General features: G+C 37.8%; 1 protein-coding gene across 2 annotated transcripts; it reads left to right on the top strand.

Moving 5' to 3' along the window:
• Positions 1-5,920: 5,920 nt before the first annotated feature.
• LOC133303119 (pentatricopeptide repeat-containing protein At3g60050-like) lies at positions 5,921-8,910 on the top strand. 2 transcript variants are annotated; one of them, XM_061502992.1, is made up of 3 exons: positions 5,921-7,732; positions 8,009-8,423; positions 8,532-8,910. In XM_061502992.1, exon 1 carries the CDS (start codon positions 6,186-6,188, stop codon positions 7,623-7,625), a length of 1,440 nt encoding a protein of 479 aa, XP_061358976.1. In that variant the 5' UTR covers positions 5,921-6,185; the 3' UTR covers positions 7,626-7,732; positions 8,009-8,423; positions 8,532-8,910. The 2 variants fall into 2 exon arrangements, with proteins under 2 accessions (XP_061358976.1, XP_061358975.1); XM_061502991.1 differs by having other exon boundaries at positions 8,009-8,910.
• The last annotated feature ends 9,946 nt before the right edge of the window (positions 8,911-18,856 follow it).

The following is an 18,856-nucleotide window of genomic DNA, read 5'->3' as shown; positions in this document are numbered from 1 at the left end:
ATTATTTGATGCGGGAATTCTTAGCTATGTTACCAATGTTGCAGATGCTTTTGAGTACAAGAAGCAGATGGGGCACTTCTTTATGGTTGTAATCCTTTCCGATCTTCCAAAGGAGTTAGAAAGTGTTCATGAGAATATTCTAACCAGAGCTGAGACTCCTAGCCTGTCACAAACTTTCCAGCGCCTCCTAAACCTTAAAGATAAAGCAGCACCCACACCTATTCTTTCTCATATGCCAACCACTAATTCAATTGTCTTTATCTCTCATGGCAATAATTCTAATTGGAACAGTGTACACGGTCTCGGATGTGGTCGTGGATAGGTGGCCATGGACATAGGCCTCATTGCAGCTATTGCCAGAACCTTGGACACGTTGAATAGCGTTGCTATAAGAAGTACCCTCACTTGAAGCCACCAACTGCCAACTTTTCTCATAATGATGTTGCGCCTCCTTCTACTAGATATGTAATTATTTCGAGTGCATATTATGAGGCTCTTTTTAAGAAGATTTCTTCCCATACTCCTGCCCAAGATACTTGTAATCATGTTGCTTGTCTTTCTCAATCATCTATTGGACCCTGGATAATAGACTCAGGTGTTACTGATCACCTTTGTGGTAATATTACTTATTCTAATAATTTACCTTCTGTTACTCTTACTGACAGCAACAATGCCTCTGCTCGTGGTATTGGGCAAGCCAACCCAACTCCCTATTTGACTTTGACCTCTGTTTATTATATACCTAACACTCCCTTGAATTTAATCTTTGTTAGCTAGTTGATCCATTCTCTTTCATGTGTTGTTACCTTCTGTGACCAATCTGTCTATATGCAGGATTCAGGTATAAGAAAGACAATTGGAGTGGGCCGTAAGTCACGAGGTCTCTACTATCTGACAGAACCTCATTCTCCAGTGATGTGTGTAACATCCCAAGCGCTGACGAGGGCGGGGAGTGATCACTGGTACGAAAGGGCACAACCAATGAGCGACTCCTGACAAACTTCCAGCAGGAAGATACATGAATGAATCGAATCGACACCCGAAAGAGAGAAAATCCAAAGACTGTGCAGGTATGAGAATGCACAGTTGGGGATAGCTTATAAGACTAACTATACTAACAAGATGCATCTACTTTTTGGTAGCCCGAAATGAAATAACTCCATAATTAAACGTGCTTGACTTGCAGTAATTCTGGGATGGGTGGCTTCCTGGGAAGTTTTTCCAGAAATTGTGTGAGTGAGGAAAAAACTTACTGAAAAGTCTCGTGTTAGTATATGGAGATAGTCATTGATTCTTGAAGAAGCCGGGCGTTACAGTGTGCTCTCCCATAGAGTCTCCTGAACTAATCCATAGTCGTCTGGTTCATCCAAGTCTCTCCAAGCTTCACCATATGGTTCCATTTTTGTCTAGTCTTTAGTCTTTAAATTACCAGTCTTGTCAGCAAGGAAAGCACACTTGCTCCTCCTTTGCTAATAGAGTCAATAAAAGAGTTTATTCTGCCTTTTCTATTGTTCATTCTAATACTTGGGGTCTGAGTCGAACTATGCTTGCTTTGGTTTTTCAGTATTTTGTGACTTTTATTGATGATTTTCTTGTTGTACTTGAGTTTATTTAATGAAAAATCATTCTGAATTATTTCCTATCTACCAAAACTTTTGTGCTGAGAGTAATACTTAATTTGGTGTTTCTATTTGAGTCTTGAGTAGTGATAATGCAAAATAGTACATGTCTCTTGAATTTTCTGATTTTTTGAAGAAATATAGGACGTTACACCAGACTATATGTTCTTATACTCCACACCAAAATGGAGTGGTCGAACGTAAAAATAGATATCTGGTTGAAATTGCTCGTACCCTTCTCATTCATTTGAATGTTCCACTATGTTTTTGGCAGATGCTATTATGACATTTTATTTTCTCATTAATCGCATGCCCTCTTCCGTGCTTAATAATGAAGTCCCACATAATGTCTTATTTCTAGGTGCGCCTCCTTATCCACTGCCTATGTATGTATTTAGGTGTACTTTCTTTGTTCATAACGTCACTCCGGGAAAAGACAAATTAACACCCAAAGCCTTCAAGTGTATCTTCCTTGGTTATACTCGCTTTTAAAATGGATATCATGGCTACTCTACTGACCTCTAGCGCTATAATGTGTCTGCCTATGCCATCTTCATGGATCATCAACCCTTCTCTAGTTCCCAAATTTTTGTGTCACAGATTGATCATATTTTTCCAATTTCCCTTGTTGATTTGTCTTTACCAGTTGCAGGTGTCGGCCTTACTGCAGACCTTACTCTGACTAACTCACCACCCTAAACGGTTGTCTCTTCCCCCTCTGAAACCTTCATGAGAGATTACTCATATTGCCCATCGCAAAGGTATACGGTCTACTCGCAAACCTCATTCACTTTATGTTTTATTGAGTTATGACTGACTTTCTTCACAATATTTTACCTTTCTGTTTCCATTCCTAAGACCACAAATGAAGCACTACCTCACGCGGGTTGGCGCCAAGCGATGATTGATGAAATGACGACACTTCACTTCATTGGCACATGGGATCTTGTTCATGCTCTTCCCGGGAAGTCGGTTGTCGTTTATCGATGGGTATTCACAATCAAAGTTGGTCCTGATGGCACCGTTGGTCACCTCAAAGCCCGCTTAGTGGCCAAAGGATACACTCATATTTTTGGCCTTGACTATGGGGACATTTTCTCTTCTGTTGCCAAGATGGCTTCTGTTCGCTTATTTCTTGCACTTGCTACCATTCATCACTAGTCTCTCTTTTAGCTTGATATAAAAAATGCCTTCTTACATGGTGATTTGCAAGACAAAGTATACATGGATCAACCACCTGATTTTGTTGCTCAAGGGGAGTGTTCTGGAATGGTATGTAAGCTTTGTAAATCCTTATATGGCCTGAAGCAGTCTCCTCATACCTAGTTTAGTCGCTTTAATTCTGCTGTTCAAGCCTTCTATCTAACCCGGAGTGAATCCGTTCATTCTATTGTCTATCGGCATAGCTCTTCTGGTCAGTGCATCTACCTTCTGGTCTATGTTGATGACATCATTATTACTAGCAATGATCAAGCTGAGATTGATCAGTTAAAGAAATACTTATTTAGTCAATTTCAGACCAAAGACCTTGGCAGACTTCGTTATTTCTTAGGGATCGAAGTGGCACAATCCAGGCAGGGCATTTCCATTTGTCAAAGAAAGTATGTCCTGGATATCCTAGAAGAGATTGGTATGTTGGGTTGTAATCCTATTGATACACCTATGGATCCTAATGTTAAGCTATTACCCGGAAAGGGGGAGCCATAGGCAGACCCTAATCATTATTGCAGATTAGTTGGAAAAATGAACTATCTTATTGTGACAAGGCTAAACATATCTTTTGCAGTTAGTGTGGCAAGTGAATTCCTTGACTCTCCTTGTGACTCTCATTGGGGTGCAATTGTTAGGATTTTTTGATACATCAAAAGAGCATTAGGAAGAGGTTTATTATAACAAATAAAGGGAATACAGAGGTGTGTAGCTATTCAGACGCTAACTGGGCAGGATCTCATTCAGACAGACGCTCCACTTTGGGGAATTGTGTTCTCCTTGGTAAAAATTTGATCTCTTGGATAAGTAAGAAGCAAATTGTGGTAGCCAGGTCAAATGCAAAGGTAGAATATCAGGCAACGGGAAATGCAATCTGTGAGCTCATCTGGTTAAGGCAATTGATTAAGGAACTACGTCTCTGTGAACAACGACCTATGAAACTCATTTGTGACGATCAAGTCGTATTGAACATATCCGCTAATCCAGTCTTTCATGAGAGGACCAAACATATAGAAATTGACTGTCATTTCGTTCAAGAAAAGATTCAGTCGGGAGAAATCAAGATAACATTTGTCAATTCGAGTGATCAACTTGCATATATTTTCACCTAGGCTCTTAGAGGTCCACAAATAGATCATATATGTAACAAGCTTGGAGCTTATGATATATCAGCCAGCTTGAGGGGGAGCGTTAGAAATGTTGCATGCATATATTACGTTATTATTTGTAAATATTTATTTTCTTATTTCATTAGGATTTGGGTTAGGTCTGAGCTTCTCCTTTAAACCATTAGGGTCTCTATATATTGTACACATTTATATCAGTTCAATACACAACATACAATATTCATATTTCCATATTCTCAAGTGACTTGACTACTTGTATTCTTAAGTTGAATGTAGAGCCAAAAAAATGATTTTAAAGAAATTGCTAAAAACCAAACTAAACCAAACCAAAATCATTTGCGTACAAAAATGATTTACGAGATAAGTTTGACTTAGTTATGGACCATTTTTTTTATAATTATATATTATATTATTTACATTCTACTTTAATTAGTTATTTTTTTAAAATTATTTTAAACATATTTTGTTTTGAATATTTCATTTTTTACTTAAATTTTTTTAAATTTATGTCATATACGAATACTTCTTAATGCTTATAATCCTTATCCTTTATGAGAAAAACTTCAATGCACGAGAATCACCGAACTCGGTGCTTCCTTTTACTAAAAAATAAATAAATTTAAGACTTAAAAAAAATATAAAAAAATATGGGTAAAAAGGGAATTTTTTTTTTCCTTTTTAATAAAAGGAAGCACCGAGTTCGATGATCCTGGTGCACTGAAGTTTCATCCTTTATGGCTTGAATGATCAAATAACGAATTTATTTTAAGTTAATTTAATGTAATTTATAAATTAACTTTTTGTCGCTGGAGTTTATTATAAAAAAGTAAAATTTAGGTTATTATGAATTTTTTTGGGTATATAGATTATCATGAATTTAGAATTTATATATTTCTCATGTTGCATTGTTGAATGAGATATAGAAAATTTGTATCATATAATACACAAAAAATAGGTGAAATCCACTAAAAAGATGAAAAAGAAAGAAAAAATAAATAAATCTCACTCACTTTTTGTGTATTGCATAAAACAAAATTATCTCAACGCAATATAACAAATATATTTTCCTCTTTTTATCAATATGCTTGAATGAATACATGTAAAATGTTTAGTTCAAATAACTTCAACGATATTCAAATCAAAGCCCGTTGAATTTGACTAGATTTATGTTCATTTTTACACATATACAATCAAAATGTAATTTTTTTTGATAAAATCTTATAAAAACAACTAATTTATAACAAGTTTATACATAAAATCAAAATTATCTAAAACAAATTAACTTATTTTGTAAATTCTTAAACTAAAAATCTAATTCATAACTTAATTATTTTCACCTACCAAGATTTTTAAAACTCAAGTATATGTCTGGATGAAAGAATTTGAAAGTGCAGAAAAAAATCTTCATTTCAATTTTTTAGTAAATATGATTCTTATGTGTGATATGATATTATGTCTACTTTTTTTATACTTATTCTAATTGAGATCCTGAGATAATAATTTTGGAAATTAATAAGTTGAGTAAACATAAAAAAAAGTAGATATAATATTTTATCTAGTAAGTTGAAGAAGTTATACTTACTATCTCTTACTACTAAATTTTAACGGTTGATTTCTGTCAATCTAACGGTTATAATATATTAGGTCATATTTATTAATTAATTATTAAATTTTAATAAATTATAACCATTGAATTAACGAAAACCAATAATTAAAAATTAATAGTAAAAGATAATAAAAGGAAAGAACGAAAGTAATTGTAAACTTTCCCAACTCCTAATTATTCCCAAGTATCTGTTCTTTATTTGAATAAAAACATTTGCTAATGAAACGGCGCGTTAAGAGACATGTTACTCCATCGTGTTAGGGTTTTGCAGATTTACATGACCTCCATTTTCTTCACTGCCACACTTCACAGTAGTAACCATGCACTGGTGGAGCTCGCAATGACGCAATTTCTCGACGCGAGCTTCAATTTCTCGTTGACCCACACTAAATTATCGCGCGACACGGTACGGTTTTTTGTCCCTTGATTTTCTCATCGAGCATCATCTAGATTCGTTCTACTTTGCTTGGTTAGGTTTTCGGTTGATGAACCTTTCCTCGAACCGTTAGCACAATGAGCTTCTCGAAGCTGCCATCGCGAAGAAAAAAACCGATTCTCTTATTGCGAAAATCGCTTTTGCTTAGTGTTTCAGCGTTTCAGAAATGATAATGATGGGTTCGAACCATGAATTCAATAACCCTTTTAGTTCATAGAATGGTTCAGAAAATTTCTCATTGTTTGAACATTTCGCGGAAATTATGTGACCAACCGTTTCACAGTGATGAAGGGGTTGTTAGAAGCGGTTATGAATTGGTTGAGGAGCCTTTGAAGAAAATGTTTGTAGCTACGTGTGAAAGCGTTGATTATGATAGAAAGCAAAATTTACATTTTAGAGATGGGTTCTTAGAAAGTGTAAGGATGGATGTGGAGAGGGTTCTTGAGGTTTTTCATAAAGATAGCGTTGAATTTGATTTTCGGGTGGCCTTAGATGAGTTGCGTGTGAGGCCGTCGGGAATTCTTGTGAGAGAGGTCTTATATGGGGTGTTGAGAGAGGTGAACTGTGAAAATAAGGGCAGGTGTGCTAAATTGGCGTTTAAGTTTTTCGTGTGGTGTGGTCAGCAGGAGGGTTACTGGCACACTGCCAATTCGTATCACTTGGTTATGAAGATATTCGCGGAGTGTGAGGAGTTTAAGGCAATGTGGAGGCTTGTTGATGAGATGATTGAGAGAGGTTTTCCGGCCACTGCACGGACTTTCAACATTTTGATTTGTGCTTGTGGGGAGGCAGGTTTTGCTAGGAAGTTGGTGGTGAAGTTCATAAAGTCGAAGTCGTTTAACTACCGGCCTTTCAAGCACTCATATAACGCGATTCTCCATTGTCTTCTCGCTTTGAAGCAGTACAAGTTGATTGAGTGGGTTTACCGACAGATGTTGCTTGAGGGTCTTTCCTCGGATGTATTAACTTATAATATTGTCATGTTTGCTAAGTACAGGCTTGGGAAGTTGAATCAGTTCCACAGGCTGCTTGACGAGATGGGTAGAAATGGCCTTTCTCCGGATTTTCATACTTATAACATTCTTCTTCATGTTCTTGGTAAAGGAGACAAACCACTTGCTGCTCTTAATCTTTTAAATCGCATGAGAGAAACAGGTACAGAGCCAACTGTTCTTCACTTCACCACGTTGATAGATGGACTGAGCAGAGCTGGAAATTTGGATGCTTGCAAATATTTTTTTGATGAAATGATGAAGAACGGGTGCGTGCCGGATGTGGTGGCATACACAGTAATGATCACAGGATATGTGGTGGCTGGTGAGCTTGAGAAAGCTCAGGAAATGTTTAATGAGATGATTTTTAGAGGGCAAATCCCAAACGTATTTACATACAATTCTATGATTCGAGGATTATGTATGGCGGGAAAGTTTGATGAAGCATGCTCAATGCTCAAGGAAATGGAGACCAGAGGTTGTAGTCCAAATTTTGTTGTCTATACTACGTTAGTGAGTAGTCTGCGGAATGCTGGAAAGCTTGCTGAAGCTCATCAAGTGATAAGACAGATGATGGAGAAGGGGAAGTATGTCCACCTTCTTTCAAGGTTCAAAGGGAAAGGACATAAGAGATAGTCAGATGGTAGATTGTCTGGTTGGTGATATCAACTCATGGGGCATCAATTTATTCATCTGGTTAACTGAGACCAATTACCTGCTGGTGTAGAAGCTGGAGAAATAAAGTATGTGATTTCTTCCTTCTAATATATATTTCTTTCAATCCTCAATAACTGTCATGTAAACCTGTAACCCCATCTTTTTCATAATACATTATCAATTTTGTTTGTTATGTGTGTTTAGCATTCATAATATTACTGTTTTAGTCAGCTGACTCAGGTCTCAAACTGGCAGCAATTTTAATAGTACTCTGAAGTTGCAGATGACTATGTAGTGTCGTAATAATAATATAAATTCAATAAACATGTTGGATATACTCAGTTCTATATTATTGCTTGCAGATTTTGAACTATTAAGATTGAAAGCAATTGGAGCAATGAGTTGTTGTTGGTCACCTGGTTCATTGGTCAATTTCCTCAAATCTGAAGCAGGCGATAACAGCATAAAATTGCGCTAAATACTATTGCCAAGAGCTAGATGTGCAGTATTTCATTTTGTTTCTTTCCACACACATGCTTAAGTTGGTTGCTTTGCTTCTGGCGCTTCAAAGACAGCCATTTTGTCTGCTCTCTTGTTCCGGATGAACATTGAGAAGCGTATCCTGTTACTGTTTGATTATTGTTTGGCTGGCTCATTTGTTGGCAAGATATCATGTGCTGAGTTAACTGTAACTCATGATAGGCATCTTCTGTCATCATCCAGAATGTAGCGAGCAGTGTGTGCTGATTCTCAACACCTAGATGCCATCCTAGACATGTATGAATCCTATTGCGGTTTTGCCTATGCAATATGCAGTATTCACCTTGCAGGACATGCTCTATTGGATGCTATTTCTGACATATCTGAATGCTATTGCTTGTGCAGTATGCTATATGCACCTTGCACTACATGATCTATTGCAGATAGATACCACCCTCTTTTTTGGCCTCGGAAAAGTAAAAACACTTCCTTCTGTATAACAATTTACAAATAGGATTGAAGATACAAAGTGGAAAGCAATTTTCAAACCTGATAGTTCTGTCAACCTTATTAGTGCAAGCTTTAACTTTGAAACCTATGCAGTTGTTTTTGTTGTACGCCAACTTCCATTACCTATTATTTGTTTCGAAATTTCCTAGGTAGAAATCACAAATGTGTGATTTTTGTATACGCATTCTTCTGCTAACCTAATGAGATTGGAAGCTGAGAAACAGTCCAATGATCCCTAATGATGACTTTTATGTAATTGCATACTTCATGATATTCATTCAACTGTTTGCCTCAAATTTCCTGGATAACTGTCTTCCATCTTCAATTTTCATTTATATACAGATGTCTTAATTCTTTCTGATTCATATGGCAAGTGATTCTTTCAGGATCCACGGAGGCCCAGATAGTACTTGTTTAATTAGTTTGATACATGCTATTGAGTAGATTAGGGATAGTTTGGTTTAGCTTTTTGGCTGCTCAGAATCACAAACAGATTCCTAGAGTAAACAATGTTGTTTAGGTGGATTTCTGGCACCGAGTAGAATCAATTCTCGCCATCTAGAATTAATATAGTACTATTGTATACATTATATTTATGCAAATATTTGCCCCCAGATCTGCTGGATAAATGATATTTTTAATCTGCAATTTCATTTATATACATGTCTTCAATCTGAGTCTTTGCCTCTGATTTTTCTTGCTAGTGATCGTTGCATGATCCACGTAAAGTCCCAGATTGTGTTTGTTTAGTTAGTTTGATACATGATGTGGAGTGGATTAGTGGCTGTTTGGTTTAGCTTTTGGGAGGCTTTGAACCACTAATAAGATTCCCAGAATGAACAATTTTTTTCATTGAGATGTATCCATTCTCACCACCGAGAGATTTTTTTTCTTAAAGCAAGGATGTTGTACCTTTTCCATTCACTAATTTGCTTTACTCACATCAAATATAAACTTCCCGTTTTACCAATGGTCAGTGGGGACACTAGCGTTGCTGCAAAGAAGTGATCCTGTGGGGGTGTGTTCACCAATTCCGATTCCCCATCCGTTTTTAATCCTCTTTTTTGTAATTTTGTAATTTCACCTCTCATTTTCTAAATAAAATAAAATTGTATAAAATGAAGGTTTCTTTTCTTCTGTACCCTTCCTTTCTTAGAGGGTATTGGTTTTTTAAAAAAATTAGTTGCAAATAGGTGTTCTACTTGATTTAAATATAAAATACAAGTTATTTTTATATTTATATTTCAATCAAGAGAGTTCTATATATTACCAAAAGTACAGTATCCTCATAAATGCGAAGAAAGATTTTAAGATAAAAATAAGGATATGATATTTTTCATGATGTAGGAGATAAATTTTTTTTTTACATATATATAAAAGTATATGAGGCCTATGTGAGTTTTTTGACCACTGTAGTCCTTTATTAATAATTAATTACCAAATTACCTTTGATTAGAAACTATTTCGAAAAATTAACCCTTCCAAAAAATATAACACCAATCTGCCCCTGTTTTTTGAAACTTACCCGAATATCCCCTTCCCTACTCGGGTATTTTTTGAAAATTCAACCCTACCCGGGTATAGAGGGGGATACCCGGGTATTGTTCTTAAATCTGGAAAAAACTTGAATTATTTACACGGGTAGGGAGGGCGATACCCGGGTAGATTTCGCGAATAGGGTTTTTTAAAAACCTAACAGCCCCCATTTCGAAAACCCACAAAGGGGTACCGGGGTAGAGAGCTGCTGGAGTGCGATTTCGTCCATTCTCTGAGCACATTTGTTGGATTATCTTAAGATTTTCGGATCATCCTTGGCGCACAGTATTGGTTCCTTCTACCGATTGAAATACAAGAAATGTAATTTTTTTTTCGTTTGAATTTTTGATTCGGCATAAAATTCATTCTGACTTTGCGGTAATCATGTTTGCATTTTAATTTATTGCTTTGCGTATTGTGAATTTTCATTTTCAAATTGCATTCTGATTTGTTGCCAATTAAAAACCCTAACCCTAACCCTGACCCTGACCATAACCCTAACCCTGTATATTGTTTCTGAATTTGGATTTTTATTTTGATTTTGTTTTACAGTGTGATTGCATGGCGAAGAGGCACGTTTCGAAGAAGAGAGCGGTGGATACTGAGGGGAGGAGCAAGCGCCGACATGATGGGTCTTCCTCCTCTTAGCCCCAGGCTACTGTGCATCAGGCTCCGGACTTGCCGTTCGGATATTTATTTGAGGATGACACTGATGCACACGAGAGGTTTGTGAAGTCATTCACGAGCCGCAAGATTTGTGAGCCGAAATCACTGGATTCGACATTCTTAAATTTGGAGCGGTTCGACATAGTCCCACTTCTTCAGCAGACACACTTGCTGGTGCTAGCGGAGATGAGGTGCCCCTACTCAGAGGTTATGGTGAGAGCATTCTACCAGAACCTTAACTATATGCATGGTGAGATGACTTCCTGTGTCTGCGGGATTGATATCATCCTTATTGCACCTATCTGGACAGAGCTATTGGGGTTCGACTTTGATGGTGTCACAGGTGCATCCCTATATGACGGAGATAGCCATCATATATTTGGTGGTTATGATCGGGATGCTGTTGTTGCTGAGACCAGGAGAGCAGATGCAGAGGCCGGACAATTTGCTCATTATCCTGTGAGTAATTTGTCCGTGTCTGCCCGCATACTTCATTATGTCGTGATACATATTACTTTCCAGCGCGGGCATAATCACTCGAAGGTGCTGGAAGGTGACTTTGTGATCTTGTGGGCCCTCCTTCACCATATTGAGGTGAACTGGAGGCATTACATATGCATATTGATGTGGAAGGCGGCCAAGTAAAGAAGGCTGAATTGCCTTTTGCATTTCTGGTGCAGAAGATTTTGCATAAATTTGGTGTGCCTATGGCAACAGAGACCATGAAGACAGCCACAGGCTGGAATGCTATATTTGGTGAGCGGCTCCTGAAGCAGTGTGGGATTTTGCAGAGCCGAGCGGGTACCTAGTACTGGAAGAGGGCACCAGAACCACCTGAGATTCCACTCCACCATGATGTTGAGATGGAGGATGCACCTGCAGGTTAATGTATTTTGGGTTTAGGGTAGCAGTAGGGTTAATGTTTTTGCATAACGAAATTTTAATGTCTGATTTTTATGATGTTGATGCAGGCCTTGATGATGATGATAAAGATGATGTTACTGCTGTTGATGATGCACTTGCACGTCCCACCCGCATCCGGCGACCACCAGCTCCTCCATCTCTTGAGGGTGGATGGACAGCTCCTGAGGGAGGATGGACACTTGATCATGTGATGTGCTCCATGTATAGCCTGACATGTGGCCTTGACTCCTTGACCATTGAGTTTAGGGGCTATAGACAAAGCACAAGCAAGTGGAGAACCACGATCGAAAGCAGGGTGACACGCTTGGAGGCTGGATACAGACCGGGTCATCACACTGGTGAGGAGGCTGATGTTGCTGGTGAGGATGACGATGATGAGGACGATGATGGGGAGGATACGCAATCGGATTCCAGGCAGTAGGGTTTAGGGTGACATGGCTGGGGTAGATTTGACTTGATGTATTTTGTGTTTGTTAGGCTATACCTTGGATTATTGTGTATGTATCCAGCGCATTTTTGGTGATATTGGATTTTATCTCATGATGTAATTGTGTCTATTTTGAAATATATGAAGAACCCATTTATGAAAATTGTCTATTTTTAACTTGTATTGTATTGTCCACCTTTTGAATGAAATTCGAAGTAAATTCTGTTGTATATTTTTAACTTGGATGTCCACAATCACAACGAAAATTGTCTACTCATAATTGTAAACCTCAGAATTTCATTCGCACACATTATCTTAACCGATTATAGTATGTGCTCAATTCTGTTATCAACAAGTCATATTATATCTTATTATCAGATAACATGGACCACTAATGCCAAAAAGAGGGTGGACCAGCTGCCGATCTTGCAAAACCAACTGGTGTACCCGGGCAACTCGTTCTGGTGTACCCGGGCAAGTAATTATGAGTTACCTGGGTAGACCAGTTGGTTCTGCAACATCAGCAGTTGGTCCACCCTCTTTTTGGCAATTTTAGTGATTGTTGTCTAATACCATACCCTTATGCGACTCAACCTGGGGGTAATGGGATATGGTATACATTCGTGGGATCGTTTAATACCATAACCAAATGGTACACATAGTTGTCTCAACCATACACAAATGCAACAAAAGACTTAAATGAAAGTTAGGGTTTAGGATACCATAACCATTACACAACAACACAAGTGGATGTCCTCACACAATGCAACACAATACATAAATGCATAGTCATTACAAAACAAAATACAACACATTACATTACACAACGAAGTTCATTTCATAAATGCCAATCATGCTTGTCTTAGCCTCGATGGACATGTACGAATGTTGTGTCCAACTTGCTTGCAATGCTTACATCTGTTGTGACTGCTCGAGGGTTGAGACTCAACCCAATCCATCTCATTCTGAATCCTTGAAGACTTTGGTCTTCCTTTTGTGCGTACCAACCGCACATCCGAAATTACAGTAGGCCCAACAACGGATGGAATCAACAGTTCATTGCCAATAGGATACCAGTGTACAACATATACTTTAGTAATGGTTAGGATTTTGAAAACAGGATCCACATAATCATAATGGTTCAACTTAGCTGCCTTGCAAACTGCTAATACATGGCTGCTAAGTACACGGTAGAATACATACTCATAATAGCCGCACAAATGACATCTGAATCCAACTGTGTATGATCCTATGATAGGCCCTGATTCAGGCATGTGTGATCTTGACCCCATTTACGGACCACTCAATTAGCTCCCTTCTTGGGCTTGATTTCCCTCATATACCAGGGACAACTGTCAGCATGGTTTCTACATTTTATAACAAATCTTGACTCGTCGCGTTTTTCGACTATGGCTGTCCTGCGCCCCTTCATACAATGTATCTTCACAGCATGTTGCATTTCAGGTTTGGAGCCAAATTCTTGTTGCACAAATAATGGATCTCCTAACTTCCAACCTCTGTGCAAGTCATCATCCCCATAGAGGATCTCCAACTCATCATTAGGGTGCGCCCAATTAATGAATGAGTAATGTTGGCTTTCATTCCAAAATGGCTCTACCGCAGTCCCTGCATCTAAAGCTTCATCATTATTGTCTGAATCAATACCACCGCAAATAATAATTGTTTAAAGCAAATGCCTAAATTTAATAACTTACCACTACTAGCAGGGTCAACATGAAGTGGTGACATGGCTGGGGTACCCAGGCTTACAGCGCTCGTGTCAGCGTCAAAATTTCCATCCACGTTAGTGTCTGACGAATCACCTTGTGGAAAAGCACTTTCAGGTTCTCCCTCATCTTCGCTGTCCACATACTCCTCATCTTCATCCTCATCCAATGTTGCCTGAGCAAGTGCAGATGATCGTACAATTGTATCTTCTTGACCAGTACAGTGCGCAGTGGTTGTATGCACCGGTAACGATGAAGACTGACCAGCATCAACTTCAACATATATCTCAATCATTTTTAATACTTTCCATCCAACATACGCATCTGTGACGAACTCCACATCTTCATCATCATTGATATCGTTACCAATGTAGTATATTATATCCATATACACTACAGTCTCTAACCTGGCTATCATGCGGTGGATGGATTGGATGCCTTCTAACTCCATTTTTAGGAGAATTCTCTCCTTCAGCTCATTGCATATAGTGCCTACTTTGATTTTCATCGTTTTTGTTTTTCCTTCAAATCGGACTCTGTTCGGACCTTCAAAATGCCTCTCATTGTAGTAAAAAACTATAGGAATCATGTTTGGACTTGAACTCATCTTTCACACGAAAATTTGGCTCTAGGTTTTGGGTTTGGATCTTGGTTCGGATTTTTTAGCACAAAATGGGAATGTGGAGGTGTAATTCCAATGTCCTACCAAGATTAAACTTTTTGAGATGATGAGATGAAATATATGTGTGATGTTTCGGAATAGAGATGTAAGGTGTAAGAACCCGCACCGTTAATTAAGGTATTTAATTAATTAATTATGCAAAATTAGGAAATGATTCCATAATTGACCCTAATAATTATTATGAGGCTTTAATAATTATAGTAAGTGAGTAATAATGCTGAAAGTCGCTTTTCGGAAGAAAAGTGCAGATACCGGTTCTGCTAGTCGGTATAAATGAGTACCGAAAAAGTGTCCCGGAAAATTAAAGTAAGTGCATTTTAATTACTAGAATAATATGTAGGACTTTTAAAACGAGTTTCAAGTCCAGATAATGAGAACTGGTGCTAGAAACCGGTACTGGCTTGGAAAAGCGCGTACCGGAAAAGTGCTCAGAAAATTATAAGAAAAATATGATAATTCTTGGAAAAATATGTAGTTTCAGATTCCAAAGTTTGGGATTAAAATGTTAAGCGTAGCAATTAAATTTAATACTGTGTGTTTAAGTGCGTTTGGGCTATAAATACCCTTTTAAGGGCACATAACCCTAGAAAACTGTCTCTATGCGTGAGTGTCTTGTGGTGGCTGATCATTTTTACTCTGTGTTGGTGCTCTCTTCCCTTGTGTGAGCCTTGTGATCTTCTACCTCCATGTTACCTCTTCCTAAACACTTGGTCTTGAGGGTGTGAGTCTTGTGAGCATAAAAGAGTCATCTTTCTGAGTTTATGAGTTGCTGTTTGTGAGGTTCTTGCTCTGAGTTGGAGAGTTTGGAGGAGAGTCATCTTGTTCTTGGTGGTTTAGAGCTCCAAGTAGCTTCCTTGGTGAGGAAATGACTCATCTTGTTGGTCCATTTTCGTGCACCTTGTTGAGTCAGTCTTGAGGGGCTGATTGTGAGTTCCAAAGAGCAACCTCTTCTTCTGTTTTGAGCTGGGGTATGTGTACCAACCTTTGATCATGAGTTTAATGCTTAAAAATGAAAGCTTGATGCATGTTAAGGCTTAAAGATGATAACTTGTTGTTGGGTAATGTTGAACACACCTAGAAATGCATGTTTAGGTGCTTTAAATCGTTAAAAACCCAACCTTGGATGGATATCTTCACGAAATGTATCTTCTGCATTCTGTCGTGAAATATCCAGAGATGTGCCCGAGGAATATCCGGATATGTGATATCCAGATATGGGTTTTGAGTATCCGGATATCAGATATCCGGATATGGGATTCTGGATATCCGGATAGTGCATATCCGGATATGTCCAGTGAGATATCCGGATATTGCATATCCGGATATGGTTCTGAGGAATATCCGGATATTCTGGGATTTCGTAGAATAGTAGCTGTGTTGTGCGTACAGTAGGCTATTGGGGGTTTGTGGACCCTAGATTGATGAAATGGAACTTCTGGAATTAATGAACTAAGTCAGAATCAAGTGATTAAGGGCTTATGGCTTGGTGAGAAGCCTTAAGACATAAAGCGTAATGAAAAGGCGTTGTCTTTAATTCGTATGCATGTGGTACATATTATTGATATAGTATTGGTCCATAACAGATTGTGAATCTGCTGTGATTGGACTTTGAGCTGTGGACTCTTGGCTTTTGGATAGCTAGCTTAGAGGTAAGCTTTCGTGTCCTCGGTTTAGCCATGTTGTGGTTCCACCATGTCCCATGGGGGTATGGTTTATGCATGCTGTGTACATGCTTTTGGATATTTGATATGTTGATTGAACTTTACATGTAATGGCTTTTAATATGCATGTGTTGTTTCATCTTGACGGGAAGCCTGAGTATGTAGCGCCATACAAGACGGTGTACCGGGGTGAATGCAAGTGGTACTTGCACGGTGTGTAGGTGATAGACGTATACCTGCACTGTCTCTGGCCAGTAGATTAGTATTGACACACATGACATGATTATCTGCTGCATTGCATTGTTTTAGAAATGATAAATGATAAACTGCTTTTGAACTTATATTGCACATGTAAGTGAGCTTGGGGTGGAAGATCCTTGAGGACTCACTGACTTACTGAGATTCTAGATTAGAGATCTTACCCCACGTTTGGGGAATGCTTATTTCAGGATCAGGTAGTATGGGTACTGATGCCTCAGGCGACAGGAGGCCGAAGCTTAGCTGATTATGTTGTTTCTGCTTATTTGTTAGCATGACTGGATATTGATGCTGATTATGTTTTATGCCTTTTATCATTATGTTGTTGTTGAGACTGATGTTGGGCATGTTGCCTTATTTGAGTGAGCATAGGGATTGTCCATGACACTCTCTGTTAGTACTTTTTAGATTAGAGTTGTATAAACTGTTAGATGGTCCGGTCTACATTGTTGTAGTTCCGCGACTAGAGCCACACTTATATTATCTATGTTATGAGGTATTTCAGTTAGCTGTTTTATTGCAATTACATACAGGCGATGTTCTATTAATTGATTATTAAGCAAGCTGGTAATGTTAATGGCATCATAATTGAAAAGAAAAAGTAATTTCGCATTTTTAATTAAGCGCAGCTTAATACGATATTATGATAACATTACCGGATATATACGGGGTGTTACATAAGGGAGAGAGATTTGGGGAAAAAAAAACTTTAACTCGCAACAATGGCCGAAACCCTTGATATTGGGGTTTCTGACCGACATCTACCCGGGTATCGCCCTCCCTACCCGGGTAAATAATTCAAGTTTTTTTTCAAATTTAAGAACAATACCCGGGTATCTCCCTCTATATCCCGGTAGAATTGAATTTTCAAAAAATACCCGGGTAGGTTTCAAAAAAAAGGGGCAGATTGATGTTATGTTTTTTAGAAGGGTTAATTTTTCGAAATAGTTTCTAATCAAGGGTAATTTGGTAATTATTTATTAATAAAGGGCTACAATGGTCAAAAAGCCAGCTTATGTGGGGTCATGTGAAGAGAAGAGAAGAGAGAGAAAAAAAAAATGAGCCTTAAACTTTTTTATGTGTGTAGAAAATAATTTTATTTCTTACAAAATTAGAGAGATTAAACCCTAAAAATAAATATCATTCCCAAATATAAATAAATTATTTTTGAACAATGATTTTCATCCTAATCCAAACGTATACTAAAATGATGTTTACTAATCATGCCCCTATGTTTCATTCTGTTGCTTTTGGCATTCATCCCAAAACCCAAACTTTTTTTTTACCCCTCTGATACCTTTCTTAGATTGTATTGCATCATTAGGTTCATCTTGGTCATTTCCACTTGGTTGTATATTTTTTTTTCATATTTAATTATTTTGATGAATGTTGTGTCTTATTCTTCATTTAATTGGCCACTTGCATACTTTTAGTGTCCAGTGTCCACAGGGTGGCATTCCTATACGCGTACAATCGAGTCATGGAACGGCTAGTAAGACAAATTGATCAATGCAATTAAAGCACAAACTGTTGGGGTTCCGTAATGGGCATGCTCATTGCAGGCTTTGGTGCCAAAACTACCAATGGAATTTCTCGTTCCAATTTATTGCAGGCTTCATTCATGTCTAGATTCAATCTTGATGTAAATCCAACATTATAAAGAGATTTGACCGATTCATTCTGTTATAAATATATTTGACCATATCAAGCGCAATATCACTGCCAATTCCATGCTAGAATTCACGAGTCACAACGGAATGGCCCCTTGGATTTCACAAAATCATCACATATAAACAAGAACTTGCAAGTCACAAGGGCCCTAGTACTTCACATATAATTAATATCATGACTACTAGTTGACCCGTTTTTTATAAAGAAAAAAATAAAATAAAAAGAGAGAGAATTTGGCAAGAAGGAGGATGTTAAGGTTTCCCACCAAACCCCAAAACTGGGGGTGTGTGTGTGTGTTGGGTGATGGGTGAAAATATCCCTGATTGATCAATGAGCTAATATGATGACCCAAAATATGTTGGCTTGACAAGAAGGATAATAATATTGGATCGTAAACATTGCTTTGTAAGAATTGATGCCAGAAATGTATCTTTTAAAGGATTTTTTTAATATGTTCTCGGATCACAATCATATTTGGTGATCCTTTATAAAAAAAAAAATGTTTTTTTTATTTATATCCTTGTATTCCTTCTGAATTTCCTTCCAATTCTTTTTTCCTCCTATTTGTAAAAAGGGATCACAAGTTCCCGGATCACTAAAAATGAACTCCTTTTAAAGCCAAACCTATTGGCTCCCTACCCTATTTAGTGTATGTTCGGTTTTGTATT

Source organism: Gastrolobium bilobum, unplaced genomic scaffold (assembly GCF_033153095.1).
Source record: "Gastrolobium bilobum isolate Gb01-03AN ecotype WA unplaced genomic scaffold, APGP_CSIRO_Gbil_v1 utg25931, whole genome shotgun sequence".
NCBI classification, from domain to species: Eukaryota; Viridiplantae; Streptophyta; class Magnoliopsida; order Fabales; family Fabaceae; genus Gastrolobium; species Gastrolobium bilobum.
This window is presented reverse-complemented; position numbering and strand designations above follow the sequence as displayed.